This window comes from Bombus vosnesenskii, unplaced genomic scaffold (genome assembly GCF_011952255.1).
Source record: "Bombus vosnesenskii isolate JDL3184/JDL3185 unplaced genomic scaffold, Bvos_JDL3184-5_v1.1 scf7180000014816, whole genome shotgun sequence".
In the NCBI taxonomy this organism is placed as follows: Eukaryota; Metazoa; Arthropoda; class Insecta; order Hymenoptera; family Apidae; genus Bombus; species Bombus vosnesenskii.
This window is the reverse complement of record NW_022883662.1, coordinates 95800-120726: the sequence shown is the minus strand read 5'-3', so window position 1 is coordinate 120726 and position 24927 is coordinate 95800. Positions and strand designations below refer to the sequence as shown.

General features: G+C 30.0%; 2 protein-coding genes and 1 long non-coding RNA gene across 3 annotated transcripts in view; 1 reads left to right on the top strand and 2 right to left on the bottom strand.

The window, feature by feature from the left end:
* LOC117240599 (paired box protein Pax-6-like) overlaps positions 1 to 947 on the top strand; it is a 148817-nt gene extending 147870 nt beyond the window's left edge. The window contains 1 exon segment of the mRNA XM_033506609.1: positions 737 to 947. Within this exon segment, the coding sequence (XP_033362500.1) occupies positions 737 to 831 (95 nt within the window). The 3' untranslated portion in view covers positions 832 to 947.
* An 11149-nt stretch (positions 948 to 12096) lies between these two features.
* LOC117240580 (zinc finger CCCH domain-containing protein 11A-like) lies at positions 12097 to 24158 on the bottom strand. Its single transcript, XM_033506576.1, is given in 9 exon segments — positions 12097 to 12469; positions 12471 to 12508; positions 12510 to 13100; positions 13102 to 13274; positions 21944 to 22060; positions 22690 to 22864; positions 22955 to 23074; positions 23660 to 23759; positions 23848 to 24158. Coding segments are annotated over 9 exon segments (1539 nt in total). The 5' UTR covers positions 23865 to 24158; the 3' UTR covers positions 12097 to 12261.
* Positions 15021 to 16020, bottom strand: LOC117240581. Its single transcript, XR_004494745.1, has 2 exons — positions 15966 to 16020; positions 15021 to 15914 (listed from the first exon to the last, which is right to left on the bottom strand). It is a non-coding gene; the product is annotated as an uncharacterized LOC117240581 (long non-coding RNA).
* Positions 24159 to 24927: the final 769 nt, after the last annotated feature.

The following is a 24927-nucleotide window of genomic DNA, read 5'->3' as shown; positions in this document are numbered from 1 at the left end:
TTAAAACATTTTATAGCTTGAATTATTATTTAATAACGGAAATAAAATTCCATCGTTGTGTTAAACTACGCGCGATAGAATTTACTTTGTATACAGAGTTATTTGTATGTTTTATTCGTGTTTATTACGGATATATTCATCATAATTATTTTTGCATAACTGAAATTATGCTCAGTCCTAGTTCGAATAATAGAGCATTAAGTTGTTCGCATAAACGAAGTTTTACTATATTTGTGAAAGATTTCCATAACTGTGCGAATACTTTCGTGAGTAACTGTACGTCTAACGATACGTATATAATCTTAACACATTGCGAAAGAATAACGAGATATCTACTATTTTCTATCGCGCCTTTAGGAGTTGTTGACAAGATATCTACAATTTCTACCTCATCAATCAAGAGCTGTTATTCCGCTGTAACGCAAAACACAACATAGTATGCATTACGAATGGAAAAAGAAATGAACGTTTTGCTAAGTATCATACTTAAAGAAACTTTTAGTACGTGAAAAATTATAATTACCTTTATTTTGAAAACGCATATAATTTTGAAATATTTGTTGAAAATAAATATCTAACATGGCAATGATTTTTAACTACTAACAATTAATAAATAAGTAATTTTAAAATATTTCACACAAAAGATGGCTGGTCATAGTCAACAATAAAATATCTGATCCACAATGTGTTAAGCAATAAAACAAACCCATTGAATAAACGTTAAATCATCTTGCAGGTCTGATATCACCAGGTGTCAGTGTACCGATTGCAGTACCAGGTCAACCAGCACCAGATATGGCAGCGCAATATTGGTCCCCTCGGTTACAGTGACCGTGGTGGTCATCGGTGTCGACATCCTCTCCGTAGGCTTGAGCTTCTTTGACTTACGTTAGTTTTACAAACGTTAGATACAAGAGAACGCAAGGAGAAGACGTTCGAAATCGATGAAAGGGCAGCTCTTGCAATCGTTCAGTAAAATATCGATTCAACTGTCGTCGATGATCGTCGACTGCCTTTGAGAATTCAAAGGCGATCTCTTGAAAATCGTTCGAAGAACATACGAGGAAGGAGAATAAAAAATAATGACGATGATAAACGTCACGTCTGATACAAGATCTATCAAGCATAAAAAGAACAAGTTTTGCAAAAAGTTTCTTTTGTGCGAGATGAAAGTTTTTGCAAATTATTAGACGTGAACGAGTATAAATTACAAAAATTATGTTCAGTTGCTTTTTCTTCAAGTGATTTTTCATCCGATCTTTCGAAATATATCACTGTTCGTAAGTATTAAGATATTTACAGAACGTGAGGTTAATCTTGGAAATAATTGGGAAATTATTACTACAATCTTTAAGAATTAATATATAGTTTGAAAAACAGATGGAGGTAACAGAATCTCAAGATATGTACAAAAATCATACATTTGAAAATTCGAAAACTTTGAAGATTTGAAAATCTAGAAATTTAAAAGTTTGAGAATTTGAAAATTCGAGAGTTTGGAAAAATTTGGGAATGCTAAATTCGGAAACTTGGTACTTGGTATTTCAGAAATGCTAAAATTTTGAAAATTCATAAGTTTGAAACTTCATAACACGAAAATTCAAGGATTTGGAAACTCAAAAATTTGTTGACTTGAAAGTTTGAAAATTCAAAAATCCAAAGACTTGTTTATCAATTCGAAAACATAAATATTCAAATTTTGAAATTTTTGAATGTTTAACAAATCAGAGATTCTAAAATTTGAAGATTTATAAATTCTGAAATTCAAGAATATGTTGTATCAAAGGAACATTAATTGTTAATTAGGATTATCTAATTCAGTACATTCACCTTGTAACTCTTGCAAACTCTTAATATCATTGTCGTATATGCAAAATCATGATCGTCTATAATCATGAGTTAATAATTTACAGCAATTATTACATCCAGATAGACTTATTAAACCAGAAAATATCTTGATACTTCCGAACGGAAACTTATCTACGAAAGATATGAAATTCGAGCTTCGTGAATATTGATCGAGGAGAAAGTGATCGATTGGTAAATATTACTTTCAAAATGCTCGTACACGCCTAAAAGCATGATAACAGGACACTTTTGCCTCGAGCAGACTTACAGAAAGATCATCTTTAGAAGTCTCTTAGTCGTAGACTCGCGTATCGTCGATATTGTAAGAAGAAAATAAAACAAGTCGGGAATTAACATAATCAGTACGTATTGATTATAAAAACAATCAAAACAGCTATGGTAATAGTGTAATGTTTATGCCGTAAACGATTGTAATCTCTTGATCTCTTTTACAATTCTATATAGCTGTTGTATTTTTTCTAATGCTAGAGACCAAAGAAGTTGGATTGAACAAAATTATTTTGCGGAATATGAATTTATTGAATAAAAGTAAAATTTGTGTGAAAGAAATTGAAGCCATATAGTAGAACTGAAAGCATTAGCAAATTTGTATACCCACTTGTTATACAATATGGACACATAAACGTCGACTCTTTCGAAACGAATTTTGTTAATAATGGACACAATGATATAACGATACGAATTATAATACACTAACATTTAGAAAAGTTTTAGGTTATATATAATTCTAAAAATAAAATATAAATGGCTTCATTTATAATGCCTGGACTGCGGATATTTATGCAAATTTCTATTTTTATGAACATAATTTACAAAATGAAAACTACATAGGTATAATATTATTTTACCTAATAAATATTAGAGAATGCTATACATTCGATATTTTATATTTTATATCGAATTAAAATATTTCAATATTTTATATCGAAAGTATATTTTTACATATTATGTGCGTTCTATGTGTCTGAGCATTTTCAAACTTTCCATAGAAATCCGCAGTCTAATGATAGGATCCATGTCTCGCATTTTTCCAAATATACCTTTACTTAAAAGGTAAAAAGCGGGAGCTTTAAATATCTCAACATATCTTGAAAAATGAAAAAATGCTAAAGGGACAATTGATCTTGTATTAAACATTTAAGGAAGTAATTGTTGATACAGTGGAACCTCGATGACTCGAATCTCAATGGAAAACCTAAAGTCTTCGAGTTGTGAAGGGTTTGCCCGATCTATAAGAAAGTTTGGTCTGATCTAATAAGAGAGGTTTAACAAACCAAAATGGCACCAAAAGAGGCATAATAGATACAAAGATTAACCTTGAAACAGTATCGTTATCATTGGCTCGTAATTGATCACAAGAGATTAGATTTGCAAATTGATTACTTAATTCTAGAATATTCAATTTTAGTTTGTGTTCTCTATATGTTATATAATAAATCCTCCTAATGGTCTTTATCATATAAAAATCCAGAATATAAATTGAAATGAAGTACTTTAAAATCAAGTGTCTTAATTCAAACCGTTAAAAACACCACTGACCTAACGATATCAGTTAACACTTTGACTGCCACACCGAAATCACATGTTTCGCTCAGGACGCTGCGGGAATATTTTTATTTGTCAAAACATATAATGGCAAAATAATAATAGATTGATGATGTAAGACAACGTTCTTTCCCAATGGACCGTTTATCTTATTGATGATCACGGATGACCACCGTGACGCTTTGGTAACAGTTGATGGCGATATATTATAACAAGGCTTTGTTTATATCAACAAACTATTTGCATTCGTTATTTCGTCGTAAGCAAAACGTCCAGAATATATTGTTGGAACGTGTAGAAGATATTAGTAAACAGTATTTGCTCATTCTACGTATGTGTGTGCACACTTCTAACTTCAATTATATACAGGGTGGTTGATAACTGGTGGTACAAGCGGAAAGGGGGTGATTCTATGCGAAAAAAGAAATCGAAAATATAGAATAAAAATTTTTCGTTTGAGGCTTTGTTCTCGAGAAAATCGACTTTGAATTTTCGCTCGGTACGCGTGCACTTATCACGTCTCGTTATAACGGATCTCACTGTAGATCGTTGTCGCGATGAAAAAATTTAAAAAAAAAAATGAAAAAAAAAATTTTTATTCTATATTTTCGACTTCTTTTTTCGCGTAGAATCACCGCCTTTCCGCTTGTACCACCAATTACCAACCACCCTCTATATGATTATAAAGCAGTATTTACGATTATTTTCTAAGCTGTGTTTATAATAATATTCGTAGATTACGTCTTAAAGATATGGATGCAACACAGTGCACCGTTAGATGTAAGATTTGTTCTCATTTTTGTTTATTGAAATTCTAATTAAAATGTTCAATTAATTCTAATTAATTGTTCAATGGGGCACTTTTTGTTTCAAAGTATCTTGTATTTATCGGTTATATTCAAAATACTCTAACTGTCAATTTTCATACAATTTTTACAATTGTAAGAAGTTCAAGCGCTCTGGTCACCAATGACCAACGTGGCAGTCAAAGTGTTAAGGGTTAATATTCTCCAAATTATAAAAGTTCGAAGAAGAACACATTCAACTGTTAGAGATCTATTATTTGTTTAGAAAAATAAATGGCAGTTTGTTATACAGATTGTATATGATGAGCACGCATATAAAGAATCAGAAAATATGCAAGAATCAGAATCACGGTGAGTGCAGATTAAAATACGATTTTTCATTGCAAGACATAGATACGTACGTATATGTATACACATATTATCTATCGATATAGAAGTAAAATTCAACTCGCGACAGAGATTGGGCTTCTTCTAATTCGAGTTATAGAGGTAAAATAACACAGTCAAACGCGCAACAAATAATTCGAAGTAAAATAAGTTTATATTTCGAGTTTTAGAGCTTCTCGCAGTAGCGAAAGAGAACATATACAAAAATTGTAATCTTATGAAGGTTTCCAAACTATAGAGGTTCGAGTTAATCAAGGTATTCGATTGTATACGTGGATTCTCACTTTGCCATCAGTGTTTCATCTGAATCCCCATATAAGTTTTTAAAATTGAAACATGTTTCCTAATTTTCAAATGTTTCTATATGAGCCTTAAAAGCAACCGCAAGATAAAAAGATATTCTTGACTAGGAAATTCCTTTGGTCTCTAATATGATAAATAAAATAGTTCTCAGAACGTGTGCAATTTTTTCTTAAATAAAAGAAATCTCTTGTTTGTATCGCGAGTTACGATTACAAAAAGCATTTATCAATGAGTCAAAATGGCGTCAAATTCGCCAACATCTATGGTAGTCCATGATGACATCATAGATGAAATTTCTTTGTAGTGAACCTACTAGGTACAGAAATTTTTCAATATGTTGTTAGCGGGATTTACGTAACGAAGTGTTTTCGTTTCGATGATAATTAAGTAATTATAGATAGCCAAGGTATATTGGTGTAATACTTTATTATCGACCAGCAGAAATCGAACAACTTATCTATTTAGAACAGGTCTTTGAGACATCCGGTCAGAACTAGATGTTTGAAATGTTTTGTTATGAGTGGCAATATAACACAGTTATACGAATAAATCAGGAAAATTGGAAGTAAACATTAATAGACATGTATCACGTTTGAATCTTATATTTACTTCTGGATTTTTGTTAGCGCTATGTATGATACAGACGATGTTAGGAAAGTTTTGTTTATTTATGTAAAGGTATATTTATTATCACTAGTTAAGATGTCCTTCCTCCATTATTATATAACGTTCTATTTTTTTATCTTTTTGAAAACTCAAGTGAAAAATATAAAAAAAATATTGAAAGTTCAGAAACCTGAAAGTTTGGAAAACTCTGTAAAAAGTCTGTAAAGTCGAAAACTTGGAAATTCAACAATTTGATAATTTAAAAACCTGAAATTTCGGAATTAAAGATTTGAAATATTAAAGATTCAAAAATTCGTGAAACAAAAGATTTGAAAATTTGATAATTCGTAAATTCCAAAATTTACTCTATAATTAAAAATCTTAAGACTTCGACCAAGCTTAATATATAATGACTACTATTTTGTTGTTTGTAATTATGTTGTACTTTTTGATTCCAAAATTGAAAAAAAAATCTTTCCTAACATCTGACGTATGTATTTTCTTACGAGAAAACATTGTGCATAAATATTTATCATTCTTCGATGTAAACCAAGTTTAATTCCAAGCGTCGTTATTTTCTCCGACTACGAGGCCACAATTTTACTTATCATAACATAAATTAAAGAAAAAATAATTCATATCCGAATCAGAACAGCGAACAATTCGAAGAAGAAAAGAATTTGTTTAAAAACTTAAGAGGAAAGAAGTTGTAGAATAAAATTCGCGGAATAATTATTTTTGCGGAAGAACAACAATAATGAAAAAGAAAAAATAGAGGAAAATGGTATCGTAAAAGAAAAAATCTCGTTAGCAATCAAGAGTCTCGCAGAGATTTTAAACCACAGTTTCTTAGACGTAATTTCTATAGGCGAATAAATAAAACAAAAAAATGGAGAGCGTAAAAAAAACATAGTTTTTAAGTCGGTATTATTTATATTCGTGTAAGGAGTCGGAAAGAAGCAAGAGTAATTGAACGTTTGTTGTGTGTACATCGTAAAGGATATCTTCACATTTATATTATAGTTGATTCTAATCCCCCAAATATCCGTTTAAAAAGCGAGGTCGAACTCATGATTTATATCCGGTGCAAGATTTTGATCAACCAGAATGACGCGAAACCAGGTATGTTAACCGTACGATTATGCATTCAAAATAAATAGTGTGTGCATTTAAGTAATCTTCGATTTTACCACTTACCTTACAATTCAAAATTCCATCTTCTTATTTTTCTTCAATTCTTCATTATTTACAGGAGGATATTACTTTAACAATACATATTCATATTACATCTATGCGTTATAGACTCGGTAAAATCTATCAAATAATTTATTAATTACTAATAGTTATTGTTAATAACTAAAATTGAAAATAAGTTATACCAACATATTTAAAATAACATAAAAGATATTATAATAAATATTGATAATTAATCAATAGATGTTATAGAAGAGACTTGACGTTTATTTCAAGCTTCTACAATTATCTGTATTTTATTTTACTTCTTTAGCTTGTATTAGGTTGAAAATAATTAATACTAAATAGTATCTTTTCATACAACAAAAACTATATAATATGTACGTTGTTACTCTCCTACTGCACTGACAATGAGTGCTCTCCTTCTCGTTTTTATTTTTAAACACTATTTATATCAAATAAATAACTTATTTCGACATATATGTATGTATTTATTTCGGACAATAATAGTTATCTCTATCCAAAAGGAAAGAGAATTCGTAATAAAATATTTATTTTTTCAACATCTTGATTATAGAGCGTTACTTTTTACGCATGGATGTTCTTAATATTAATTTCTTACGAATCAAGCCTATTTTAATTTTTGAAACTAATTTTGAAGTACTTTAAATAAACTTTATATGTATTAATCTTCGATTGCATTATTCTTTGAAATATAATAAAATATTTTGAAATTGTTAATTTATATGCCACGAAAGCATAGAAATATAATTTTTAAAACCCGTTTTATTTTCTTTGAGAATTTTTATTTGAAAAAAACCACTACAACATATGTATTTTGAACATGTGAAATAATATTTCGAAACAATTATTTTATTTATTACTTTGTAAATGACTAAATATTCGAGTCGTTTATTTAAAAGAATACAAGTATGCTAAAAGAAATGTATCAGTCCGCACAAAAGAGAAAATCAAATTTATTCCGAAGTTACTTTAAAAAAACGAAATGAAAGAAATTTTTATGTCATTCTATATGTCGGGTTTACATTAGAATCAGAGTTAGGGGCGTGAAACGAATTTTCGTTCGGATTACACGTTGTCGTTATGCAATAGAGAAGACATTGACTAGTGCAAATACGATTATTATAGAATTAGACAAGTAACCGTGGTAATTAGATACTCGAGAAACTAATGACAATGATCCTAGGTTCAATAAAGAATCCGCGGTCAACGGGATGATAGATGAACATGCTCACGATATCTAAGTCGGACTCTTTGTTAAAACACGGAATATCCACCGAGCGTACAGACACTAAGTAACTCGCTAATACGACCTCACGAGAGAATGACTTTCTATAGCGATGATGCTGCGGAGGAAAACTATGATAGGGTGTGTCTAAGGACACGAGATCATCGGATTCGTCGAGGATAGCCTTCGTTCAGAAAGTGAGGGAAATTGACGTTGCTGATAATTGGTCAATTTCCATGTTGGTGGTTAGAAAAAGATGCTAGCCGCCCTCGAGGGAAAGCTGTGCGTGTAGTGCGGCAACGCATCGACATCTGGCAATCATCTTACTCGAAGAATAGGATTTGCGTGTGGCGAACCACAGGACAGAAACCGTTGAAATACCTTTGTTAGACAAAATGTTCATCCCTTGACCGCGACTACGTTTGGCGACTAGTTGTCGCCTCGAGCCCAAGCTCATTATCACAAATCTCGAACAAATACAATCGGATCGAATGACGGCAATTGTTTAATTACGCCTATGATAGAATCTATATTACGGTGTTAAGGGATTTTCCCGAAGTTCCAAAGGGAAGGCTCCGATGTCCTTTCATCTCCGACATATATAAAACAAATAAATACAATTTCCTTCTTAATATCATTTCACAATATATTAATTAATATCTATATATTTTAATTTTGAATAATACTTACCTTAGAAATTCTCATTATAGAATATTTCGATATTCTCAAATATTTGATTATATTGAAGTATATCAGGTTATGCAAAGTATAAAATGAAATCTACGTGAATGTTTAAATAATTCATAACTCAGACATTTTCAAATATAAGTTACTATTATAAAATTACAATTACAAAATTCTACTAAAATACATATTACAACACTACTTTAATTAATTACTTTAAAAATAATAAATTCGAGTTTTCCTTCATCATTCGTATATCTCAATTTTAAAAAATACCAATAAATCAATATAATAGAACTTATAAAAGGAAAACAAACATAACGTGCAGTAGTTTGCAAATGTAATAATCGTACATTTGTTCTAATTTAATACTTCTTTGGCACAATACGCATCAGAAGGTACCTCGATCTGTAGAAATATCGAATGACCAACAGAATAATCTACAAATTCGTTTAACTTTTAGAGAAACAACATGGAATTCATCGACCTTCTAATTCTTACCACAAGATTCATATCGAATAAAACGTAGGCAACAATTTTCACAGAATTTGGTTTATTCGTCTAAGCACAGGTGTAGCTTGATTGTAAGCGTATAGGTTTGTAGTTTGATTAAAAGAGAATTAAATATCACTTAAGAATGTAAAAATTTCACGTTTTAAGAAAGTGCTCAAATCTTTTGTACCAATTCATTTGGAAAATAACATTTAATTAAATTAAAAAATTATTATTTAATTAATCGATAATTATTTTTTAAATACTTTTTAATTATTTTTAATCGTCGTTCATGTCATGTTATGTTACTTTCTTTTAATAAGTTCATTTTTTCATCCATACTTTTTTGATAATTTATATTTTCGATATTTTACGAAACTTTTCTTTTTGAACAAATATCTAACGACATTTTGAAATTGACAACAAAATTAAAAGTATAAATTATTAATATTATAGTAAAGCTACTGACAATACTAGCGTGATGTCAAAGAACTCTTCCATTCAATTCAAAGTTTCGTAATATATCTAAAATAGAATAGATCAAAGAATTTCACATTAAACAGACATGTATACACATTGATACTATCTTATTAGTTGTTATTATTTTTCACAGAATACAAAATTTTGAACAAACTAATCCTGCTGCAATTTTATAATAATCAATTATATCTTGATCTCGATTCAATTTCAACCGAAACTGCTTTTGAAAAATCCTTAGCGACAGCGAAATTTAAATCATTCTACACAACGAAGAATGTAATTGACATTTTGAGTCCAATATTTGTCCTCAAATATTTTTAATTTAATAAATGTTCTAGTTTTTGACAATCATTTAATATTCTGCAAATGACTCTCCAAAATAAAAATAATTTGGATTAAAAATAATTGTAAAAACGTTGGACAGTAAAAAATATGCTTAAAGGCGATGTTTCTCTAACAACGTATTTCTAGGAAATATGGAGCTACATTGAAATATTATTCGTTAAGTATCTCATTCTACACGAGAATAAAGAATATTTTATCATCTTGTTTAAATTATTTAATTATTTATATACAGAGTAATTAAATTAATCGTGTAATTTTGACTGTTATAAGAAAAGACATTTCAGAGAAATGTCACATGATACACATTTCATATAAAAAATCAGAGTTATAAGTTATTTGATGACTTAAAATTAGGTGAATTATCCTGTATAATAGGAATGTTAAAAAGCAAGTATCTTACACTTTAAAACTTACGATATCTACTAAAAGAATAAAAGATGTTCAATCAACATTGGTTCTAAAATCAATACTTGTAGATAGCATAGAATATAATCTTAGCCCCCAAACTTAGTTTACTGAATTCTATTAATTTAATCAACTACATTATTTAATAACGTAGTTGAATTATAAAAGTAGAAAATGTGTATATATCTATCAAACAAGATAACACAATATTGAATATAAATGAAAAACAAATCAAACGTCTCTTTGAAATAAATAACAAAATGTTACGGTTGGCTATGATATTTTATTGATATTGGTGGTATCTTTCTTTAAACTTCAATTTCGATAAATATTTCTGTTTACGTGTGAATTTTATTATTAAATTTTATTAAATTTGATTTATATAATAAATTTTAATAATAGTATTACCACGAGACGTAAGTACCTAAATTGTTTGAAAATATAAAATTACGTTTTTGTTGAAAAAATTAATTATAGATTCAATATTGATTAAGCATCTTTTATTCCGCTTAATAAATATTGTAAGTTTTTAAAATTTCAGATCATTATTTTTTTATACTCTGTATATAAATGTAATACATATATAATGTACCAGAAATTTTATCTCGTTTGTTGGAGTAAATAAAACACGTATAGTAATCAGAAGAAAAATACGAAAGGATAAATAAAAACGGTGGAAATGCATTCGTTTCCGAGAGTAATCATCGTGACCAAATGTTATAACACAGAAATTATATAATAAGATACATAACACTGTATTAAAATCATATCGAACAAAAAAATACTGGAACAATAAACAAGAACCTTCTGCAAACATTAAACCGAAACTATTTTTCCCAAATTAATTTATTTTTTCAAATCAATCATTCATTCTTCCAATTTTTAGTTATTTTATATTAAGTAGATAAAAGAAAAAATGTTGAATGAAATTGAATATTAAATTTTAAAAATATTCAAAATACTAAGAACACAGAGTATCCCAGCTATCGTAGTACAATCAACAAATGCGTGATTCTACGTAAAAAATAACTCGAAGATATAAAATAAAAGTTTTTCATACGAAATTTTCATTTTTAATAAAATCGAATTTAAAAATTTGTTTGGTACAACACGTGAACTTGAATAATTACTTATTCGTATGCGCGTGAACAATCAGCAGGAAATTATTCCACATGCGAAAATTAGACAAAAATGTGGAATACAATTCTTCCGTTTAAAGTCTCGTTTTCAAGAAAATAGGCTTCGAACGTATTTAATTAAAAATTGATTTGATGTAATACGTGCATTTAACAAATTGTCGAATTTAATATTATCGGAAACGGAAATTGATCCTATGAAAAAATTGTATTCTACAGTTTGTAATTATTCCTGCACGTAGAATAACCTTCTATCGATTATCTACTCTTGTGTAGCCTGGAATTAGCAAAGTTTAAATATATTTGACAAGTTTGGCAAATGTTATTCTATATTTTCAATTTGCTTTATCACGTAGAGTGTTATGTAATCATACCTTGATTACAGGGATACCCTGTATATTCTGCTAAGTCGGAACAAAAATATTAGGTATTGATCAATAGCCACGCAAGAATCTAAAATTCTTCATTCATTCCTTCAGAAACAAATCACGCCCATATCGCTTAAATAGAATACAGGCCTCCACGAAACAATCGAATTCGACGATACGATTCTCCTCAACTTTACTAGTCTTCACAACGATAATTAGTAGGATAATTATCTAAACATCTTCTTCGTCTATTGAAGAATCAACCTACGACAAAATTCTATCTATGGACAGTCTCACTTATCTCATTTGTGGTAAAAAAACCAGACAGAATCCCTCAGTCAGTTCGAAAATGTGGAAAGTAAGTCGACCGAAAAATTTTATTTCTCCACTCATCACTTATTGATAGAAAGAGAAACAAACCATAGAAAATGAGCAAATGTTATTCCAGTCGATTTTTCACATAAGTACACGTTCCTTAGCTTCTCCTCCAAATCGAGGGTTTTATCTTTGAGCAACGCGTCGATGTCCTTCAAAATATCATCCGACGCCATGTCCAATGTCAAATAATCCTCTTCATTTACATTCAATAAACTGTCTGCTTTTAGAATCCACTATGTACGTATCAACCGATTCCTTCTGGTTCACTTATTTCTAATTGCACCTGATCCTCATTCGTGCTGCTATCACATAATCTAACCTCAACTTCATTCTTCCTAGGTCTACTATTCGAACTCATCGACTGTGATTCGTTCAATCTTTCCATAGAACTTGATTCGGGACTATTTCTACCAGATCCTTCTTTCTTTTCTTCGATTTGCTCCTCCTGGCCAATTTTCTCATCTCGTTCCTCACTGTGCAGCAAACTCAACCTCTTTGGAGATCTTCTGAGCTTCACAGGCGGCACACTGCTCGAGATGACGCTACGATCGTTATTACACTTCACTTTGCGCTTAGAAGTGTCCTCTTCTACATTTTCCAAACGTCTCTTCACTCCTCTAACAGAAATTGCTTCTTTAAATTCAGCTTCTGTTTCTACGGCGTCTTTCAGAAATCCTGTCGATTCCTTTGTATTGATTGAATCCATCGATTCTATGCTTCTGATTTTATTTTCTTCAAAACCTTTGTATTTTCGACGACGAATTTCATCCAGTGAAAGAACCTTGAAGTCCAATCCTTTTTTGTCGCTCGAATCGTTGTTCATTGACAGATACCGACAGATTTTTTTGGTCCCCACGAGTCTTGATCTTCCCGCCACCAACATCATTCTGATAGTCTTCAGTCTGATAGGAATAGTAGGCGGCGCTTTCGGCTTGAATCTCCTCCAGACGAATCTCCTCGTATGTCTTGCAGTATGGTACCCTCAGCTGCGGCTTTACCGGAGACGGTACACTTTCATTGTCCGATTCTGGAAGAAACATATCACGAAATTGCGGAAATCTTTGTTTTATTATTGAACGAGAATGTTCCATTTTGTTGTTAAAATCCTTAGATATGTTTCATCTCTCGTTTATTTTACAACATTTTACAAATATTTTAAAAAATTTCTGTGTGTTTACTTTTGATTTGTTTAAGAATTTTCTTTTAAAAGTCTCTATTTATGTTTACTTTTGATTCGTTTCAAAATTCTATTTGGCGTCTCCCAAGCATCTTTTAGATTAGAATTATTTGAAAGGCTCTTAATTAACTCTAAAGTGAGCTTACTCTGAGTTTTGATCGTAGATTATTTCTGTTATTGACTAATTGTCGTTTTTGGTAGATTGAAGTAGCCTTCGATCTCCGGTTGAGATTATGGGGAAAAGTTTGAGTTTGAAAATAGAAACAACGAAAATGTAGAGTACAATTCCAATACTTTGACCGATTTTCCTTGGATATGAGTTCGGTGATCCATCTCTCTCCTCCCTTTTTCTATCTTTTTTTGTGTCTTTCTTTTTCTTTTCGTTCCTTTTAACAATTTCTTATTTCCTACAGTTTAAGAGTAACTAGCACTAATTGTACAAACTTCTTTGATTTTACGTGATCAGGTAATCTATGCTTAAAATCCAATAGGTAAATTAGTATCGTCGTCGTTATCATCTCTTTGTGCTCCTTTCTCTCTTATTTCCTCTCTCTCTCTCTCTCTTTCTCTTTTTGGTTCTCTGTTTACTAATTACTTTTCAAAAATCTCTTTGAAAATTCGTCGCTTTTGGATTTTTTTCTAGTTCCCTCCAGGCTTCTTTCTCCACACAATTGGGAATTACACGAACCAGCCAATATTTAAAACAATCTTTTCCTTTCTCTCTTTCTTTTATATAGATACATACATATGTATATGTATATGCAATATTGTGCAAAAATCTTAAGCCAGATATCAAATGGAAATCTTTTGTTTTTATTAAAAAATTTAATTTTCCTTTATTAAAAAATAAATTCCGTTTTAACTACGGGAGAAATATTTGACTCTAGCATTATTGGTAATTTGCTAAAAAAATATAAATTCAAGAGTTATTAATAATATATTGAAAAATATTTATTAACTTGAAATAATTGATATTTTGTGCAACTTTCTTTTGTTTTCCCTGAATAATATGTGAACAAATTTATTTTAAACTGTCATTTCTATTTTAACATTTCAAATAATTTTCACGTTTTTGATTTCCCTTTTCTAATTTAAAACACTATTCCTAAATAAATTGTGGATCGAGAAAACCTACAAACAAGAAGGGCCATAAAGACTTGTTCCTGTATAAAAATATTTTTTAAATGGCCTAAGACTTTTACAATGTATATGTATATATATAATACATATAATGTATATTGTATAACATATATATATATATATATATATTTAATATATTTATTTATTTATATATATGGATATGAATATATATAAATATATAAATATTTTATATATATTTAATATAATGTTTAATATAATATTTAATATATATGTATGTATATATATACTTATATAATAAATATTATAGATATATTAAAAATAAGAAAACGTGGATAAACGCACGACAATGGCACAACACAGTCAAAGAATCGATCATCGACAAAGAAAAAAGTTGACGATGAGAAAATAACCAAAAAATCCGAGTTTCGAGTGAAATTGTCGTCTAATTATCTTTAATTTTGTAGTTGTCGAAAGATCTCCCTTTTCTTGTTTTTCTTCTTTTCTTTTTTAACTGAGTACAATGTTTGTGAACATTTTACAAATTAATTTGATCATCCATTTGCAATCACGTGGATTAAATTATTCCGGACAACAATTCGGTCGTGAAAAAAAGGTATGTCTCACTATGCGGTATTCGCAATATCAAGTGTCGCAATGCATAGTTTAACGCAAAGAGCGGCAGACATGGTAAATTTCACAAAACACAAATTAGTAAGGATCAAATGCTTCGCAACACTCAATGAGAAATTCTGAAAAATTTTGAAACGCAATTTGAAAGAAAAACTATCACAAATAATATTTATTTCAACGCTGGGATTGCTTTTGCAATTTACTGATTATTTATTAGTCCAGGGCAATAGTGATGACTTTAAAACTAAACGAAATATTAAAATACATTATTTTGTAATTTTTAATCATTAAATCATTAATGAATCAATCAATTAAAAAATTACAGTGTTTTATAATTTTTAAATAGAATATTTCTTAATTTTTAATTAGATATTAAAGTATGATGCAATTGTTGTATAATAATGCCTTGGATAAATGCAAAAATAACTATTTGTGATAGTTTCAGATTCGATACAACAAATGCAAAAAAATAGGCCCAAAAAAACTATTCGACCAATGTAAAAAGACGATACAATTAATTTTATAAAACGCGAATCTTGTATCTTTATAAATAAATAATAAATTGGAAAAATTGTCTCTGTCACACTAGCATTATTTTCCCTTTCATTTCATGGCATCAAGTTTATTGGAATCCAAATAATCGTCTCGGTAAAAATTAATATTTTCCATTCGTTTACATGGATTAGTACGGAATTATTTATCGCATATTCAGCGTATAATCTCTCTACTTTTCTCTCTCTCTCTCTCTCGCTCTCTCTCCTCTCCTCTCCTCTCCTCTCCTCTCCTCTCCTCTCCTCTCCTCTCCTCTACTCATTCTCTGTCCGCCTGTCTATTTTGTCCGTCTGTCTGTCTGTCTGTCTGTCTGTCCGTCTGTCCGTCTGTCTGTCTGTCTGTCTGTCTGTCTGTCTGTCTGTCTGTCTGTTTCTCTCTCTCTCTCTCTCTCTCTCTCTCTCACTCTCTCTCTCTCTCTCTCTCTACTTTCTCAACCCCCACTTTCTCACTTTTAATCGAATCAGTTTTTATTTTTGAAATTGAAGAGACTTGCTCACCTTTTGTTTCATCGTCAATCGCCAAACAAAGGCTTACAAGTTATTTTAAACGAATTCAACGACAATTTCCTTCGTTCTTTATTAATTTTTCAATGAAATGATTCAATCATTAAAAACTATATAATTTCTTGCATTTTTAATATAGGATAATTTTTTTTGTGTTAATTATTTCAATAATTATATTTTCCTGTTAATATTTTGCAAATTTTTCTTTTTGTGAATATAGATATTGGAATAGAGACATATTTTTGAAATTGCCGTTGACCAAGCATCGCACGCGCGACTTCGAGAACACATGCGTTACAATTCGAGGAAAAATACGCAAATAAGTAACAATATATATCAATACAACAGAGATACGAATGACAGACAATAACGGTCATGCCGCTGCAATGACGACTTTTGGTAACAATAAATAAAAAAGGAAAAGGAACAAAACAGAAAAAAAAGTCATCTATCGACGAAGTAATATAATATAATTCGAATAAAGATTCATCTCCCGAATGGGGGACAATGATTTAAGAACAATTTGCAGCTGAACGCACACGATAACTAACAATTAAAAATAAAAATAATTCACAGATCAAAGAAAAACAAAAAAGCATATTGAACACCCCTTAAAACGGAGAAAAAAACACAACTCGAGAAGCATGTTACAAAAGGGAAAAAAAGGAAAGCTTTAAAATTTGAGACCTTTGAAAAATACCAACGAAACAAAAAAGAATTTATATAAAGAGTGTTATTATATAAATTGCAATGATCGACCGAGAAATTTTTCTTTCATAAAATACAGTAGAAAACGAAAACGTAAATTACCGATCCTGTGATAAGCGAATGATTTTGTAATCAACGACTCTTTCAATCAATCGAAAGAATCTCGCGGTAATTAATTGTAAATCAAGCCAAACCAGCGTCGTTTGATTGGCTGAACGTTGACACGAACGAAACAAACGATATATTAAAATTACTAATGTTATTCGACTATAATAAATAGCGATTAAAGGTCGTCGCCGGCGGCACGAGTCCAGCTACTGATCTTTTTTCTCTCTTTTTCTTTTCTTTCCTTCTCCTCGCTCGTTAAACGTACTAAGTTAAGTTTTACACTATTTCGTCTCTCAATAAGCACGCACACACACATTCGCCAAGAAGTGGCACGCATTACAGGCCCTGTGCTTTGAAAAGAACATGCGATAATTGCACTTGCTGCGCGAGAACGGGTCAAAAGACGATCTTGTTGCATTTCAAACAATCATTTAACTCTGCATCTATTTTCGACAGTATAGCGTGCCTGTCACGGAACTTTTTCTCATTCTTCACGTCTTTCGCCATTCTCTGACTTCTTTCTAACTCTCGCGAACGCGATCCTCTATTTCTCATTATTTGCAAATATATTACAAAAACATATATTGGGAAACAATTATTTCAATAATTACAATGTAATGTAATTATCAAACTGACCTGTATCGTACTATTATCGCGTATTTTGTTCTTTTTCATTTTTTTCTTTTAAATGAATATTTTTTCCTGACAGGAGACTGTTAATAGCGAAAAAAAAGGAAAAAAGCGAAAAATCGAGAAATTTCTCGTACATACACGCACTCTCTCACTTATTATATCGCCTATAATATATAATTTTTCTTTTTTTCAAGCTTATCCGCATTTCTCATTCTTCTTTTCATTCCTTCTCCCTTCTCCATGCACGTTTCTTGATCTACATCACAAATTTTGTTCTTTTCATTCGCATATTTATGTTGAAGAGTTAAACAAAAAAATACAAAGATCCTGCAGTGTTATCTTGAGATTCAAGATCACTGCTATTCCTATCTCAAACTAATAGGTTCTTTTCTTTTTCTATTCTAACCCTTCTTTGTTGTTGCTGTTTTTGCTTTCATCGAAATCAAAAAGAGAAATTCAATAAAAGGTAAAGACAAAAATTTAGGCACTAGAACGTAGAATTCTACCCGTATAAAACCGCAGAATCAATAATAATCCCGAATTTATCGATTTTGTGATCGATGATGACATTCAGACACGGCGACGATTAATTTCGATCGTGGATATATCATTTAGCAGTTAAATAGAATATAATTACTTCGTCATGCTGTACGATAGTCTCGTAATGCAGATTACACTTAATTTTTTTTTTATTTTCATCATATCTCTTCGTGCGGATCTAGGCGCAAATAGTATTCCGTAATAAAAATAAGGAATATATGTATATTCATATATATATGTACATATATATTCTTGCTTTCATTGGGATCTAGAATATTTTTATGATGAGAAATTCTACGTCTTTTTTCCTCTTTTTTAAATATTTCTAATAATGAAGCAATTATATAATTATTACTCGATCACGATGCGACTGAAACAAAATTTACACGTACTATTCCACCAAGTTCCGCTCTTATTTCTCTTTTTTTATTATTTTTTTTTCTTTTTCTTTTTTAAGAGTACGTATATGTAAATATGTATCTGTGTATGCATGCAATACGTGATATAAAGTTGCATTTTCCTCTTTCCTTAGGAATTATCTCGTTTTTATGTATAAATACACAAATATATATTTGTGACGATATATATTCATATATTTATACTCGTAGCTTTTTCGTATTTATATTATATAACCTCACTGTTCGATCGTTTATTTGATATTCCCGTGCGATCTCCTTCGCTTTCTGCTCTAATCTTCTTAATCGCTGATTCATCGTAGGAAAACGAAGTACAAGAATATCCAACATAATCGAATAACGATATCATCGGCGAAAGAAACGAATCTAAGCTATAAAATTTCCCTCGGTCGAGATCGAACGATTAACATTCACTTATCAACAAATTTGAAAAAACTCGTTAAAAGGAATCATCAGAATAAAAAGTTCTCTTAATCCCGATGCTGTCATTAATTTCTCATTCGTTCTCGTTCACCATGGAGATTTCTTACATTTTCGATAATTGAAACTTTGAGTAAAACGAAACATGCTGCAAGATTTTATGTTTACGTTAGAATTTCTTTTTATACAGATTCAAGATTCGTGTTGTCTCGTGCAGCGTGATTCGATGAAAAATATTCGTTTCCCTCTTTTATACATCGAAAGATTTAGAAGCGATTTTCTTTCCTTTCTGTTTGTACAACACAACAAAATTTTGATACAACACGCTGCTATTAACAAATTTCGTCTAGACACGAATAGCTATAGTGCTATTGCTCGTTTTATACTTATTATCCCATGCCATTTGAAAACTCGCTAATTCGTGTGGGAAGCCAAAACATATGAAGGCATTTATCATATTTCTTTCATGTGTACGCGCTATATTATAAATCAAGGCTGGGATATTACGATTGAATCAGATACTGCTTATACATATGTATATATATCCTTATAAATGAAGGTTCATATATCTTTGTTCGTTCTTGTTCGTCCATCTCGCCTTTATCGTCTTTCTTTCTTCTCAAACGAAAAACATTATTACGAATCGCATGTAAAAAATACATACAACATTATACCAAAAAGAAATGCGCGTATGTGCACATATATCTGGGGCAGTATTCGACTCGAATAATATTTTTCTCTCGCTTACGCTTCATCTAGCTCAAAGCATAACCGTATTAAAAATCACAAACAAAAAATTAGTACATGTTAGAATAATCTTTTTTTGGATTTTTTGTTTTTTTTCATCAATTTGCACAAATGGTTATGCTTCAAGGGCATCTCACTGATGAAAGAAGTATCCTTTCTTTTGAGCCTTTTTCAAACGATCAAACATCAAACATATGAAAACTCAGTCTCAATTAAAAACTAAACAAACTACTTCACCCTAAACCAGTCTCGGATGTCGAATTGGTTATCAAGAAATCTGTGCGAGTTCAAATCGTGTGTGTGTGGCAAAGCGACGACCCATAGCTATCTTCTTATTTCATCCAGTATAGGTTCGTGTTTCGTTAGTGTTATAGCACAACGAAAAGACGTGAGTACTCCGATCTTGTTTTTTCTATTATGCGGCATTCGGGAAAATTCAAGGCTCATCGCGCTGCCGCTGGAGAAAGATAGCCATAGGCAGTTAGAGGGCTACAGGCAAAGTTTAGATATAGCAGCCCCTGCAAAAATTGATATTCAAATCTACGTTTTTTTTTTTGCTTTTTTCGTTCTATTCTGTTCTTTTTTGTTTTTTTTTTTCCTTTAGTTTATGATTAGGTTACCATGCTCATTTTTGATGATACAGTTACTCTCAACTTTTCTAATTTATAATATAATTATAATGTAACCATAACTGTGTTCAAATATAGATGTAAATTCTGATTACAACTAGTCGGTAAATTTAAACCAATATCACTGAGAACACAGAGTTATCGGATCAATCTAAATGTTGCATGTTATCCCTCTTCCCCATGGTATACACTGTATGTGTATACAAAATTATATGTGTAATTTAATCATTATATTGAAACAACACACACCTTTGACTATAATTCTTAAAGTGTTATGTACACAAATGTACGAAATGATCTTTCAAAGAAATCCTTCACATGTCAATATAATTTTATAACCTTATTCTATCCAATAATAAAGACGACGATATAGTTCACCTATTGCTTTTTCACTACATATTCATAACTAATGAAATATTCTTCTTGCATATATTTATATATATAATTTCATATATATCTTTATCTCTCTTTCATTTTTTATGTAAGCTAAATAAAAACTATTAATATTTTATTATATGTATCAATAAATTCTAAGTAGTGCAGTCTTTATTATTGAAGAGGAAATTTAAAACGTATCTTGTGGAAATTTACAATACATCAATATGTATCTGACACTATAAAAAGCCATTACTATTAGCAAAATATCATATAAGTTTTTAGTGACATTGATGCAGCTTAAGCTGTTTTCTCATAATGAACTTGTCTTTTTTTTCTTTTTCTTTCTTAAATAACTTAATTATATTAATTTACAAGTCTTGTATGAATCAGATAAATTAAGTGAAAATCGATTAAGTATCGGAAATGTACTAACATTCCTGGTGCTCAATCAATATAAAAATCTGTAATCAATTTTACTGCAAAATAGAAAGTATAACTTTTTCACTTTTGCATATAAAGCATTGTATATGTTGTACGTTTATACAATACTTTACACCAGCTTTTTTTAAAAGACAATGTTTAGTTGTTTCATATAATTTTATCTGTGTTTCTCTCCCTTGTTTTAATATTTCATTAACGTATTTTTTCTATACTGGTTATTGGTCGATAGAAACTTACATTGTTACAATGAGGGTATTCCCGGTAATTTTAAAATCGTCTATATGACGTCATTTCAAGGTATGGGAAAGGAAATCTTGATGTTTGAGGTTGAGAAGTTTGCTGAGTATGAATAGGTGAATATGATGGCTGCTGAAGCAGCGGAGAATTCTGTTGATTTTGTAGTGGAGACAATGACTGTCCAGGAGAATGTGAATGTAAATTTTGTGGGTGAGAAAATGATAATGCATGATGGCAAGGGGAAGTTTGTGAGTTTTGTACATTAGCTTGTGGTATATTCAAATTGTTTGTAATGTTAATATTGTTTAGTATGTTGAGACTGTTAGACACGTTATTAGGGATTGTCAGGTTACTCGGAATACTCAGTGCATTAGGAATATTTATGCTTGTTTGTAGATTAGGTGGAAGGGAAAGAGTAGCCGACGTAAGATAATGTACGCTGAAAGATGGACGGGGGGGCTAGTAAAGCCTCATACCTTCTTCAAATTTGACGATAAGAGGATCAACAGCTGGACTACCAATAAAACTGCCTGCTTCACTGCTTCCTCTACCTTGATCTGACTCAGTACTACTACCATCATATTTTGTGTCATCTGTTAGTAATGAAAAAAGACCTTATAAAATAAATGAAAATAACAACATAAGGTTATAAAATATTGTAAAATCATAATTTACAGGGTATTCTAAAATAAAACAATTAAATAATTAAATAATATATTTTATGAATATATATAACAGAAATTTAAAATTTATTAATTAATTATAATGAATATATTAATCATGAAAGTATCATTGACCTTTTATTTTATTTTATTCCTGTATGAAAGGTTATAAAAACAATAATGTATCGCATAACATTCGTGAGAAAGTTCAACATAATATAGAAACAAAATATGCAGAATGTTACATTTAATATTTCATTAATAAATAATAAAGCTCTCATTAAAAACAAGAACAGCATTTTGAGATGTAAAATTAATTAAAGTTACAATACTTTAAAATAATACATATAATTAAAATAAACAATTTAGTTAAGCACTGTTGATTTACTTTCATACTGAAATATTAACAAATCTGCTATTACTTCATACTGAATATTCTCATTTAAACATATTTGTTAATAAAATATTTTCCATATTTATGTAATATGCTTGTTTTATATATTGACATAATTTGATTGTTTAATTTTGAAATACCCCATATGATAACATAATACTCTTACCTTGACGATTTGACCATTCTTGATTCATTGTTTTTGATGTTAAATCAAAATTTTTTACTGGATTAATAGGATCATTAGTAATTGTACGAGCGTTTTTATGCATAAATGAACAGTGTGGTTTTCTACAACCGCCAGGTTGTGTTTCCCAATAACACGGGATTGATTTGCGATTTTTCTATTCGAACAAGTAACAAAGAAACATTAGTAAACTATTTAAAATTCCAATTAATGATTTATTTATCTGTAATATTTGAATGATGCTTACTCTTAATTCCATATGCCTAAAGTTACAATGTTCATCAAAGCATTTGCCCTGCTTCCAATATACGCACATTGTTTCACAACCCAAGGCGGATGGTTCATGTCTAAATGGACAGTTATCACCCTACAAATATAATTATAAATTAACAAAAAAAACAAATAATAAAATACAGATACATCAAAAGTATAATAATAATGAACTAACAAAGAATTGTTATAATTAGTTGCAGTGCTCATGTACAATGTAAATACTGCAACAATCTATAATTCGAACTTCAACAATTCAAAATTCAACAGTTAACGTTATTTCATATAATTTCTCATAATACATTATGAAAATAAATATTTAATTATTTATACATAATGACAAACATCACAATTTTCAATTAATATTACCATCATGAGTAACAAAAATTGTTTCGGACACGAACATAGTAAACAATATACGACAGTTAAATTTTTCAAAGTAAAAAAAGTTCAAAGTAATCATGAAATGAAGAAATACAACTGTTGTAATATATAAATAACACGATTCACTAATTATTTTAAAACGACGGATGATATCGTAGAGCCTGCCACCAACATGGCCGATCTAACCTCGCGAATTCAATGTATCAGAAACAATATGGAACAAATCTATCCAACATTTAAAATTTTACGGTGATGATTAAATACAACGAATGTTTCGTGCATTTTATATTTTACATACCTTTGTGCATGTTGAGTAATAGAAAAAATAACAGTCGGTATTCTTATGACTGTGCTCCATTTGCAAGAACCGATAGAAAGATGAGTGATCGTGTTCTTTACTGAAAAGAGAATATTTATACAGATCACTATTAAATGTCACATTTCGTAGGAATAAAGCGAAAAAGATCAAAGTGAAGTATCCATTACCACTTTGTGCGAAACATGATTACAACTTATAGTGTATCGTGTTCAACCGCCAGATCCAATGTTATGGAAAATTAATTTGAATGTAGAGGTTTCGCAACCACCAATATTTGTACCGACGATAATGACCTTTTTTCATCATGTATTCAATATATATTCATTACTTACGTGTGATGGCAGTGATTCCTAGGATGACTTCTTTTTTGCCCCTTCGCTTTGACCCACACACTAAATCAACTCGCACACAGATTCAAGTAAATAGTTCGACCGTGGCACTTGTCGCCCCTTTCGTTAGTGACGCTATTCGCTACCGCTACAGATACGATGGCGTAAACTTCCGAGAAAACACGGAACCACACGACTTGTTACGCGCCCTTTTTGAATTAGTACAATTATTACACAGCTATAGTGACTCATGAATGAAGTTAAAAGCTTTTATATACAATTGTATATGTCATATAAATTATTTTCAAACGTTACTAACACTTTCATGAGACACAACTATGATGATTATATTGATCAAATTTGAAACCAATCCGAAAATGCATGTAAAAGTCGTAGAAGTTTTATATATATATATATATAAAAGTTTTTTTATCGTAAGTATTTCGTGAGCTACTTTACATGCTAAAATGATGATTTATGTAACATGTTTGATTTTCAGCTAATAATACCATTAAATAATATACCGTTGCTAAGAAATAATAAATATTATCTGAACTAAGCTAAAACAAATTATGCACATTATATAATATATAATATAATAAATGAAATAAGTAATTATTTACATCTTTATTTTATTTACATCTGTAAGTTTAGAACAGATTTTTATAAATTGCAATACATTTGTTATAATATGTATTTAACGAAAATAAATACAAAATATTCAGCCAAAAAAGTATTCAAAAATAATTTCTTTGAGCTGTATTACATGCATATTTAACCATTAAAAAATATTATATATAAAATGATTAATAAATACACTTAAGTTAATGATTTACAATTTAATTGCATATTTAAAGTAATATAACAGTCACAAATTGTATAGTAGAGATACTAACATATAATATTTTTACAAATGAT